Consider the following 13,082-nt stretch of genomic DNA (forward strand, 5'->3'; position numbering starts at 1 on the left):
TTAAAGTCTGTATAGAAATAAATACCCTGGTGTGTGTTTTTCCAAAATGAACTTTTCCTTGCAGCTCCAAACAATCCCACTAAACATGCTGTTTCACATCACATACATGCAAGTTACATACTTTGTTTGTGACAGCTGAATACAACAGATTACATAAAAAAACACATGTTCAAATATATAACAAAATTCAATGCCGGGATACAAACAGGTTGCAACAGTATGCACAGAGGACACTGATGCTTGTTGTAGTTAAAGTAATTCTATAGCTGCTGGTGTGCACTCTCTACACAGGTCTACACATGTGCAGTTTTGAAAGAGCAAACATGTGTTTTCAATTTAAAACATGATCTCTGGTATAAACGGCTGGAGGTTCAAAGAAGTTATCAGTTTGCTTACTTAACTTTTTAGGAAGCTTGTTACTGTTTCACTTCCCAGGTGACTGCACCTCAGCAGTATCTTCTGGCTGAAAAGCCTGTCAGTCAACAGGGCTGGGACAATTTCATTTGTCATTTTCCAGGTGAACAGGCCTGGTAAGTTACCAGCGCTGTCCTGTACTAGATATATAGTTTTAAAGCAAACATCCATGTTTGCTATAACATGTGTTTTTTTCAAAATTATTAATTAATTATTTGGAAGACACTTTTATCCAAAGCATATTACATAAATGAAACAATACAGCAATATATAAGTTACAGGCAATAAAAATGCAAAACAAACACATATATACAAAATGAATATAAATAAAGGAAAAGAAGGAGTGCGAAGAGAAAGAGTGAACATGAGAGGAAAGAGAGAAGAGAAAGATTGAACATGAGAGGAAAGAGAGAAGAGAAAGAGCAGCACGGGAGGAAGGAGAGTGAAGAGAAGGGAGCATGGGAGGAAGGAGAGTGAAGAGAAGGAGCAGCATGGGAGGAAGGAGAGAAGAGAAGGAGCAGCACGGGAGGAAAGAGAGAAGGAGCAGCACAAGAGGATGGAAAGAAGAGAAGGAGCAGCACGGGAGGAAAGAGAGAAGAGAAGGAGCAGCACGGGAGGAAAGAGAGTGAAGAGAAGGAGTGAGCATGGGAGGAAAGAGAGAAGAGAAGGAGTGAACACGGGAGGAAGGAGAGTGAAGAGAAGTGAGCATGGGAGGAAGGAGGGTGAAGAGAAGGAGCAGCATGGGAGGAAAGAGAGAAGAGAAGGAGCAGCACGGAGGGAAGGAGATTGAAGAGATGGAGCAGCACGAGAGGAAGGAGAGCGAAGAGAAGGAGCAGCACGGGAGGAAGGAGAGTGAAGAAAAGGAGCAGCAAGAGAGGAAGGAGAGTGAAGAGAAGGCATAAGAAGTCGGTCAGTAGAGGATGAGCAGAGAGGACGAGAGGGAATATAAGGAGACGCAAGGGATTGGAGATAGATAGGAAGTGACAGTATGATGAATTGAGCGATAGACAAGGGTAGGGTCATAAATTGAAAAAGAAAATAGATAAAGAAAGATACGGAGTGAAGTGGCAGATGAAAGAAATAGCAGACATATAAAAGTAAATAAAGAATTATAAATATTTTAAATACAGAACTAGCTAACTAATAAAAGAACACAACACATAACAGCACAGAAACACCCCAGAACAGCCAGTGTCCTTTCCGAATGCTCTTACACGACTGCCACACACACTGCCGCTCACACCAGCAGGGAGAATGAATCAGAGGCAGCAGGAACTGGTGTGTGATGGATGAAGATGAAAAGAGCAAAGTCCAGTGATGTGCTATGACCCACAGAGAACACTTGCAATGATGTTGCTATTGTTTGAAGGAGAATTGAAAAGAAACAAAACAAAATAATAAAAAACACTGTTTTTTTCCCACCTGTTACTACAGCCCCAGAACAGCCAGTGAGACATATAGCGAGGGAAGTGCATGGCAGGTCATACTTATTGGGTTATTTATTATATTAGCCACAAACACTAAGCAATGATATGAATAATACCTGTGAGTGTGGTGGTGTAGCTATACGAAGCCTTTACTTCACCCCCCTCAGTTAGGTTGCATCTCCATCTCCTGTTGTGGTCTGATTTCTGCAGCTGCAGGGACAGAGTGGAATGTGTTCTGTGTTTTGTGATCTTGAACCTGTCTCCCTGCAGGGCTGTGCCTTCATCATCCACCCAGGTCAGTTCAGCATTGACAGGAGGACCGCAGTCTGCAATACCACCATTACACACCAGGGCGCACTGTAGAAATAAAGCAGTACCTCTCTTTAAGTCTCTTCTTGGGTCAGCTATAACTGAAAAGAGAAAACCAATGAGAAACTGTATTAAAGACCACTTTAAAAATATCCAAAAATCTGTGCCACGTTAACATATCTGTATAGAGAGAGTGCTTTCAGATTGTGCCTTCATCTCAAATAAAGGCTGTTTCGATTTAGCTGCTAGAACTTTACTTGCACATCAAGTGACACCTACCAATGAGTTTCTTCAAAAGAGCCAAGAAAGTTAGGATACACAAATTCCTGTCAACCCTATCACATGGGCACACTCTTCAACAGCATGGCGTCCCATGATATCTGGGTAGAAATAAGTTTGCCAGAACCAATGTACAGATTAGACTTCTGGTTGCCACGTGCTCTTATAAAATATTTGCATGGTAATTTTTTTTTTCTGTTTTTTATATTCCAATCTTTTTTCTATCACTAGGCATTTTGCCTTAGTTAACTATGTTTTTTTTTAAATGATTTACCAAACATCTCTTTAAAATGCCACCCTATGCTTTCACTGTACTTTATCACACTCTGCTGTGCTGTTACTATGGGATACTTGACCATGCTTTCACTGTGCTTTATTACACTTTGTTATATTTTCATTGTGTTGCAGAACTATGATTAGTAAAATGAGTATGAGTGGGTATGATACAGTGACTACAGTAATAGAACTGGTTCTAACACCACTAATAGTTACTTTAAACAGTACAACACACTTACTGGTGAGCAGGCTCAGAACAACAAAAGTCAGACTTGAATGAAACTGCTCATTTACAAATTGTTGGCAGGTATACTGGCCGCTATCCTCTGTGTGCAGGTCGTGTATCCGCAGAGACGAGTCAGGCAGCACCTCCAGTCTTGCAGCTCTCTCTGGCTGTTTGTCTATAATGTTCCCACCCGTGGCCAGCTGGAAAGATTTAGATTTCTGACTAAAGACCCAGTAAATTAACGAGTTTTCATATTCCTGGAATTGCTCACAAGGCAGGATAACATTCTCTCCCAGAGACGAGTACAGCGCCAAACCTGGAAAGAGAAGATTAGTAACATTACTACTACTACTAATAATAATAATAATAATAATAAATAATAATAATAATAATAATAATAATAATAGTTCTGTTATACATGTTGTTCTGTTATACATGTTGTTACATTTACCTTTCCGTTGTTTTTGTCTCCCCCTGCTGACCATTCTAAATATGCCAGCTAGTCATATCATGTGATCTTAGTTGTCAAGTGACAAATCTGGAAGTTCATTGAAGGTTACACACGTTTTTCATTGTCTGTACAGTTCAGTACTTCTACCTTCTCAATTCCTTAAACGTTTATGCCTTTGGTAGCATCGTTGGTTTGCATTCCTTAAGTATTTAACTTGCAGTATCAATGATTATTTTCTAAAAGCATGACTTAGATTGATAAGTAGTATAGTGTTAATATGTTAGCATTGCTGTAGATACAGTTAAACTATCAGTGCTCAGGCAGGTCGACTGCAAATTCAGAATGAGATACTATCCCTCCAGCAGAGTATCCAGCTCATACCTGCTTGCTGAGACATCACTGTAAATAAACCAATTGTAATACCTGCATTAACTGAGCTTGTATGCACTGCCCAGGTGCAGCCTACAGATCCTTATGGCCTAACTCCAAACCTGTATGAGGGCGTCCTTGAACCATCTGCAAAGCTACCAGAAGGTGTTCTGATTGCTAGAACAGTATCTGATGTGGATCAAGGTCTAACTGTAGTGCATGTGCTTAACCCCAATTAGGACGATGTGCAACTACAACCTCACACACCTTTTGGACATTTTTATTCCTTGAATGGCACTGAGTATACTATACCAGAAAGGACAGTAGATAACATTGATCTCCCAAGTGAACCAGAAGTACAGCCACCTGTTGGACTCGATGGATTAGTTTTACTTCCCGACCAGCTGCTGCAAGTGAAGTACTTACTTCACGAATTTAAAGATATATTCAGCGTTCGGGAAAGGGGATTATGAGAGAACTGATGCGGTGAAGCATACCATCCATACCCAAGATGTACCATCCATGCGTTAGAGGGCTTATAGAGTAGCACCAGCCATGTGCATGGAAATAAGAACTCAAGTAGAACAGCTTCGAGCTGATGATGTGATTGAGCCGAGCAACAGCCCTTGGGCCTCTCTTGTGGTCATGGTTAGTAAGAAGGAAGGTAGTTTCCGTTTTTGTATAGACTACAGGAAATTCAATGCTGTTACTATAAGGGATTCTCACCCATTATCCAGGATCGACGACTGCTTGGATGGTCTAACTGGAGCTAGTTTGTTTAGTACAATGGATTTATCTTGTGGTTATTGGCAAGTCCAGATGGAAGATTTCGACAAGGAGAAGACCACGTTCACTACTGGGGAAGGGCTTTACGAATACAAAGTGATGCCCATGGGGCTGTGCAATGCACCCCCCACATCTATGCGGTTAATGGAGCTAGTGCTCCAAGGGCTTCACTGGAAGAAATGTGTTGTGTATCTAGATGACATCATTCTCTTCAGTAAGGACTTCCATAGTAATTTAGCCAACCTATGTGAAGTCTTCAGCCATCTTGGACAAACTGGCATCAAACTGCGACCTAACAAATGTCACTTGTTCCAGCAGTCAGTTGTGTTCCTAGGGCATTTATTTTCCGCTACTACCTGACCCGGAAACTACTGTTCATATTACAGCCATTTTGTGCACAAAGCTGAACCTCTATTCCTGTTGACACAGAAGAATACACCATTCCACTGGTCTGCTGAACAGGATAACGCATTCCAGCAGTTCAAACAGGCCCTCACCAACCCACCTGTCATGGCATTCCCAGATTTCAGTCTCACTTTCATTCTCTATATTGATGCCTCTAGCAGTGCAATAGGTGCTGTCCTTTCCCAACATCAACAGAACCAGGAAAGAGTTATCGCTTATGCAAGTCACATGCTTACCAAGGCTGAAAAACGATAGTCAACTTACGATCATGAATTATGGGCTATCGTATGGGCTGTACACCAATTTAAACACTACCTACGGGGGAGCCTGTTTCAAATCATTACTGACCACAAACCGCTCGTTGGCTTGACCAAGACGCCTATCGAGAATGACACCACAGGTAGACGTGCTAGATGGGCCTTTGAGCTGGACCTATTTGAGTGGAGGATACAGCACCATAAAGGAGGGAGCCATGGCAATGCAGATTCGTTGTCCAGAAGACCACCAGATACAGCTTCCACGGTTCTTGACGTCTCTCCCATAACTGCATGTGTCTCCAAGACTGAAGGTACCCCTGAATACACCTCCAGGGAACAAAAGACAGTGGAAGTTGGCGCCATTGAACTTTCAATGCTGGAGGAGTGGAATTTGGAGGAACACCAATGGGATGACCCTGATAACAGCTTGATTTTGCGATGGAAATGCAAAAAGTATCGCCCATCTTACAAGATGATGCAGCGTAAAGCTTGTGCTTTAAAATGACTATGGGAATTATATTCAGTCCTCCTAGTTCACAATCGCATATTGTACCTACAAAGACAAGGGAAGGGTGGTAAGGGCACCATACTGCAAGCAGTTATTCCCACAAGCCTGTGAGCAAAGATGCTGCAATACCTACATGGCCATTCCACAGTTGGACACCTAGGAGTTCATTGCACCTTAAGCAGAGCTCAAGATGTGTGCTACTGGCCAGGGATGATAAGGGACATTGTACAACGCTGCCGAACATGCTTACCCTGTCAAGCTAGGGCCAAGCCGAACCCACACATGAGGGCTCCCATGTATTAGAACCACCAAGCCTTTTCAGGTGATTGCCGCTGATCTTACCAAGTTACCTCTCTCTACAAAAGACAATAGATATGTGCTTGTTATACAAGACTATTTCACAAGGTTTGTTAACTTGTATGCTTTGCCTAATCAAAAAGCTGTCACAGTTGCTCACTGCCTGTTTAAAAAATACATACATGAACATGGTCTACCAGAAACCATCCATACAGATCAGGGTCGCCGGTTTGAGTCCAATGTCTTCCAACAACTATGCCAGCTAATGCATATCAAAAAATCCAGGACCTCATCATATCATCCACAGGGATATGGTGTGGTGGAAAGATTTAACAGAACCCTGAAGGACCAATTGACTAAGAAGTTGATTGAGAGTGGAATGGAATGGGACGGTACATCTGAGCTCCATACAACTAGCCTACAATACGAGCACCCACAGTAGCACTGGCTACACCCCGTTCTTCTTGTGCCATGGTAGAGAGGCTCGTCTGTCAATGCATCATGGATGATACAGGAGGCCCATTAATACCCCTGGGACCCCTGCAGCATTCATCGCGGGACTGTGGAGAAGGTTGACAGCTGCCTACAGAGAGTCTGCAAGGGAAATGACTAAAAGCCAAAAGAAGCAGAAGGAGATCTATGACCGAAGATGCAGGTCACAGGAATTCAAGCCTGGTGATCTTGTTTGGGTTTCAGATCTGGCCCATAGCCGAGACAAACTTGCACCCAGATGGGGTGGCCCATTTTGGGTCATTAAGCGGATGCATAGCCAGGACCATGACTTCGGTGTTCTATATGAAATTGAGGACCCCACTGGCTGCCGGACAGTACCCTGGATCCTGCACCACAACAGTCTTAAAAAGCACCTGGGTGATGCAGAGACACCGTCAACAAATTCCACCCAGTGACGGGTCTGAGATGTCCCCTCCCACCACTTCTCTGCCAAGTGACCTTGGGCAGACTAGCACTTTGTCCCCCAGAGCTAATCCCTTGAGGGACAGCACTGGATTATCTTTGTCTTTTGTAGGTTCCCTTGATGTTGCAGGCCACTGGATTGACAGTCTGCTGAGACCGCACCCCCATGATGGCAACAGAATTCAAAGCCCCAGATTATTCTCTGTTGATAACGAGGGTACTACAGCCTCAAGATTGATGTTACAGACCAGCTTGGGTCTGTCCCATGATGTTTCTGCAGAATTGCAACCTGGGGAGGATTCAGATGGCAGGAACTGTAATTTGCAGAGTTCCCAGGCAAATAGTCAGTTTCAGATGACCAGTAGAGGGCGAATAGTTAAAAAACCAGCCTGATTTAAGGACTGTGTTTAATTTAGTTATCTGTTACTGGAGTATTGGGTATGTGTAGTTAATCTTGTTAAACAACTGCCTGTAGTTCAATGTTTGAAAAAAAAGGACCAACCAGAGACTCTCATTTAATATTTGTTTTATTTACCTAATTCTCTAGGTGTCGAGGACATCACCTGTGGGGCAGGGGAGTAATGTAGGAACCTCACCAATACTTTAAGTTGTGCATTTATTTACATCGTCGTACTTTGTGGTGTGTAAGGGCTTCCGTAGCAGTAGCACCAAGGTTATATATACTGGACGTGCTGGCGCGAAGGAGTCAGTCCAGAGAATCGAATGTGTTCTTCACTAGACACCGTATCTATGCGGGCAGCTAGCTAAAATACATTAAAGCTCAAGGTTAATAATAAATACTGACCTCCAGTCTGGACACTCGAATCATCTTCTACGCAAAGGTGCCTGTGCTGCTACAGAACCCCAGCCTCAGTCCCAGTACACTTTAACCGCTGGTGAGTCTGAACTGTTTGAGGTAAAATATTCAAAAGAGCCAGAAAGATGGCCAAGGAATAAAATCCATGAAAGGGATACTTCAGTTGTGCAGTGTGTTATTCGACAGATATACCTATACCTACACTGCTTCGGTAACGCTAAACATGGATCCTGTTCTCAAACCTTCAGCTCTGGGCCTATTCCAGTTGTTACAAGAAGACCAGCACTGTGGGGAACATTCGCAGTTAAAATTGAATGCATTTGGTAGAATAACATTCTGATTCTTAAATCTATGAGAATCAAGATGCTGTGATGTTAATTCCGTTTGTCTTTCCCTCAGTCCAAACTTCCCCCCGAAAGCATTCTTGATTGATTTGTGATGGTGGTCCACTATGAAAGGTGCTATATAAAATAAAGGTTGATTGATTTGTTGATTGATTAATCTACTTCAAAGGACTACATACTTGTAATAGGGTCATAAAGATTTAAACTGGGGAATGGTTTAGAATACCTGCTGTGCTGACCTGCCAGTCTTGTAGAAACAAACAAAGCCGATTCTTATTTTTTAATTAAGAATGTGTGAAAAGCAATAAACAACTTTCTTCCTGTATTGGTTAAGAAGGGTGACACCTGGTGGATAATAATTGAATTGTAATGTCCAAATGTAATCTGACGAATGTGTAATAATGTAAATGATTACATTTGAATACTTTTAACGAATCTTGTGGACACAAGTTTAAGAGTGGTTTAAGTATGTTTTCCCAGTAACACTGAAATGTTTGTTGTGTTTTAATGAAGTTTAATTCTAAATGATTTTTCTTTAATTATTGTATAACATGTTGTAAGGCTAATTTAGTAAGGTGAATGAAATTGAAATGTGTATCGTTCTATAATCAATATAACTAAAGTTACATCAGAATGTTTTATTCTATATTATATCTCTCTGGGGAAGGGGGAGTTACCTATGTTCATGCTTGTGTAAAAGGAAATGCCATCCTGTGTTGACCTGGAAGTGATGGAATCAACAGAGTAAACTCTTTGGGTGCTCTATTGAAAGCGAAACAAGCATGAACTCCTTCTCTTTTGTTCTGGAAAAACGTTGCAATGAAATAAACTCAGAGCCATCGCTGGAATGGGGCTCCAATCTAAGTGACATAATGACGACATGCTGCCAATATGTTGAGTCTACATTCAACTGCAACTCTGTTTCAAAGCTGACCAACTTTGACCATTTGAACTCGGCTCTCGCCAAGATAAGCACCAACTAAGACTTAGCTTTACAGTAAACTAATGTGATCCATTTGTGTTTCTGATGATGTAAATATCCTTCTGCCTGGTGTTGATGGCTGAAGTGTAATGCTGGCTCCAGGGATCAGCTTAGTTTGCCTCCCCAGCACATCAGCACACAATACAGCTGGGATGCTGGCTCCGGGGATCAACCACAGTGCAGTCTCCCCAGCGCATCAGTATGACAACCGTCTGGATTGAGCTAACTAAGCTACATCTCTGGGGTCTTCAAGTGGGCATCTTCCGTCCTTTAGAAGCAAGTAGTTTTTCGAGATTTACAATTATACTGTAAATACAGTATAATCGTAAATCTCAAAAAACTACTCACTTCTAAATCATTTGTAGTCATTTTTGTATTACTTTAGTATAAATACATGTTAATTTGGATTCATATGTTGTTTTTTTCTGAGTTTATGTGAACGAAAAGACACACATTTGCCCGCTTTCCCATTGGAAATAGTGATATTTTGAAATATCACTGTCCTGGTCACAAAAGCAAAGTTTGTGGGGAATAATAGCCATTTTCTATACTTTTGAGGCATAAGCAATTAAGAAATAACACTTACTACCCAGGAACAAATAATAATAATAATAATAATAATAATAATAATAATAATAATAATAATAATAATAATAATAATCATTACGTGGTGTAATTACTTCCATTGCCATGGTGTAAAAGCCAGTGGAGAAATGGTTCATCCTGCCATTATTCCAACTTCTAGGCTGTTTGTTTCAAAGTTGACCAACTGCATTCTAACATGTGTTGGTTGTTGAAAAAACAATCATAAGAACATAAGAAAGTTTACAAATGAGAGGAGGCCATTCGGCCCATCTTGCTCGTTTGGTTGTTAGTAGCTTATTGATCCCAAAATCTCATCAAGCAGCTTCTTGAAGGATCCCAGGGTGTCAGCTTCAACAAAATTACTGGGGAGTTCCAGACCCTCGCAATTCTCTGTGTAAAAAAGTGCCTCCTATTTTCTGTTCTGAATGCCCCTTTGTCTAAACTCCATTTGTGACCCCTGGTCCTTGTTTCTTTTTTCGGGCTGAAAAAGTCCCTTGGGTCGACATTGTCAATACCTTTTAGAATTTTGAATGCTTGAATTAGGTCGCCACGTAGTCTTCTTTGTTCAAGACTGAACAGATTCAATTCTTTTAGCCTGTCTGCATATGACATGCCTTTTAAGCCCGGAATAATTCTGGTCGCTCTTCTTTGCACTCTTTCTAGAGCAGCAATATCTTTTTTATAGCGAGGTGACCAGAACTGCACACAATATTCAAGATGAGGTCTTACTAGTGCATAATTATTACGTTTCAAAGACTTTAAGATTCAAATAAAATCCTATTTGTTTATATAAGACATATCTACAGGCAACCAGAAGAAGAAAGTTTAATACAACGTATCACTTTGCTAAAGATTAAAAATATAAACAACGCAACTTTGATGGACAATTGAATCAAGAATTTAACGCAACTGATATTGTGTGTATTTAAAAACAACAACTACGGAAGTCGGAACCAATTCAACACTGATGGAGTTTATCTACAGGTTGTGACGTATGTAATGCTAAATGCAATTGAACTGCTTCCGAACTGAAACATATTGCAGCTTTCATTTCTTCCAACACAACAGATGCTGCTTAACACCGTTACTGGACGTACTGTGCTGCGAATCCTGCTCGCGTACGGAGTCACAGAGGAGTCGGCTTGATTATGAAAATGCAAATGTTTGTTTAAATGATTTCTAACTTCTATATTCTACTTTTGTTAAAAACGTAATAAACTTAATTTTTTTATGAGTACTCAAATATGCATTTGATTGATTTCAGATCCTTAAAACACACACACATTATATATCTATACACACACACACACACACACACACACACACACACACACACACACACACACACACACACACACACACTCTTACCACCAAAATATTTAGTATAAACTTTTAATGTTAGTTTGACAGTTTAGACTGGTTAGCCACTTTTGATGTTGATATCTGAAAAGCATATTTTTATAACTTATTTATAACTTATTTTTATAGCTTAGCCTCATTTGTTTTCTATCATGTTCATTTCTATATATCTGATAAAAAGAACACTGGAATGGTGGATATAGTTCTATACTGAATATGAAATGTTAAGGACTGAACCCCTATATTTATATTTAAATATTAATCGCATAATGTAGGCGTCAACCCTTATATAGACAAATTAACATTAACTAATGTTTGTATTTTATCATAGTAGTGATGTTACCTATGATATTGAGGTATTACTAATTATATCTTGTTTTGAAATCAATGCGTGGATTTAGTCAATACCTGCTGATAAATACTTCTTAAAAGCAATTCCCAGTACGATCTTCAGCACACCCCGTCTTGAAATCCCCAGCTTGCTTTCTTTGTCACAAGTCTTATTGAACTCAGCTATGGACCTCTTCCCAGGTGTGTCTATGCTTTAATACACACCTTTAATTTGAACAGACCACTGCTGGTAAAAGCTGAACTTATATATTAATATTTAAAAAGAATACGAATTACTTACCATACCCGGCTGTGCAGCTGAATAAAGGGAAACACAGAAATAAAACCAACAAATTCTTCATCGTTATTTTGAAATTGAATGTGCAGCTTATCTGTTTAAAATACAAACCTGCTCTGAGGAAAATGCAGAAGTGACTGTTGTGTTGCAAGTTTCCTGTTTGTTCACAGGAGAAAAAATGACCAGGCTGAAATCATGACCACAGTGATCAAGGAGGATGGAAATGACATTTTATTCTTAGATTTGCAATTTGTAACAGCAAGACAGAGACTCAGAAGCAAGGAAACCATAGTACAAGCGCTAAAGCACACTTAAATAAACCAAAATATAAACAAAAAGGCACAAGGGCAAAATAAAGATTTAAACAAACATACAAAAATACTGTTCAGGCTGAGCAGAGCCTTCACTGAACTCTACAAAAACAACATGTTCAGAAACACAGTAAGAAAACACAACGTACATTCACCAAACTCCTCTCCAAATGGACCTCTGGGCTCTCCTTTTATGGGATGATCAATAATTAGCAATTATCTAATTAAGGCTCCAGCCACATTCTCACATTCATTTGGCAGGATAGGAATTAACCCCATCCTTGCCAACCACCACCAAACACCAATAAAAACATAAGGACCGATCTCTCGCTCTGCCACAAGGAGCCTTTTTATACCTAACCTGTGCTTGCATCATTCTTCAACAATTTCTGTAACCGTTTCTGCAGTGCAGATACTGAGATTCAAAGGATACATGTATAATGGGACCAGATGCAGGGGTAATTAATACAGTTAAAAGCAGCTTCCATATATGTGTGTTCTCATCTGCTTGTGGGTTTTGTGCCCTAGTGTCGGTGTCTGTAATTTAAGCATTGCATCGGAAGGGGAAGGGAGGGATTACTAAAAATAGAGATGAGGATGGGTTAAAAAGTTTATAGTGCTTTGAAAATCAAAAAAAAAGATAAAAAGGGGAAGATCTGTGCCTGATAGTTGGAAAGTCATCTTTATTTGACTGACTTTTATTTGCACGCTTTCAACGCCTGTAGTATTTTTTTTTAGAGTATGCTAAAGTAACATGTAAAAGTGACCAGCATTGGAAATTTCTGTAGCTTTTTTCATCGTAAGTTTTAATTAATGCTCCTAACAGCGAACACTAACTATACACACTGTAGTTAAATCACTAAGAAAGTTTTTCAGACAAACACGTTTTTCAATATAAATTTTGTGATGCTGTTTGAAAGAAAGATGTTGAATAAAAAGAGTCAACTTTCGACTAAGATGATACTTTAGTCATCAATTAAATGTAACAGGATAGCAGATTTGTATATGTGTTATGTAAAAAAAAAGTATATATTTTTTTCCTGCTGGTTAATCAAGTTACCGTGGCTCAATAGGACAGTGAAACAAAATAAAAATCAAATTAAAATGTGTTGTGTCAAGATCACAAGATAAATTACT

General features: G+C 40.0%; 1 protein-coding gene across 1 annotated transcript in view; it reads right to left on the bottom strand.

Moving 5' to 3' along the window:
• Positions 1-13,082, bottom strand: part of LOC121298672 — a 29,356-nt gene that overhangs the window by 3,297 nt on the left and 12,977 nt on the right. Inside the window, exons 2-3 of the mRNA XM_041225850.1 lie at positions 2,945-3,247; positions 1,958-2,251 (exon numbers count right to left, since the gene is read on the bottom strand). Of these exons, the coding sequence (XP_041081784.1) occupies positions 1,958-2,251; positions 2,945-3,247 (597 nt within the window). The remainder of the gene's footprint in view (positions 1-1,957; positions 2,252-2,944; positions 3,248-13,082) is intronic.

This window comes from Polyodon spathula, chromosome 24 (assembly GCF_017654505.1).
Source record: "Polyodon spathula isolate WHYD16114869_AA chromosome 24, ASM1765450v1, whole genome shotgun sequence".
NCBI classification, from domain to species: domain Eukaryota; kingdom Metazoa; phylum Chordata; class Actinopteri; order Acipenseriformes; family Polyodontidae; genus Polyodon; species Polyodon spathula.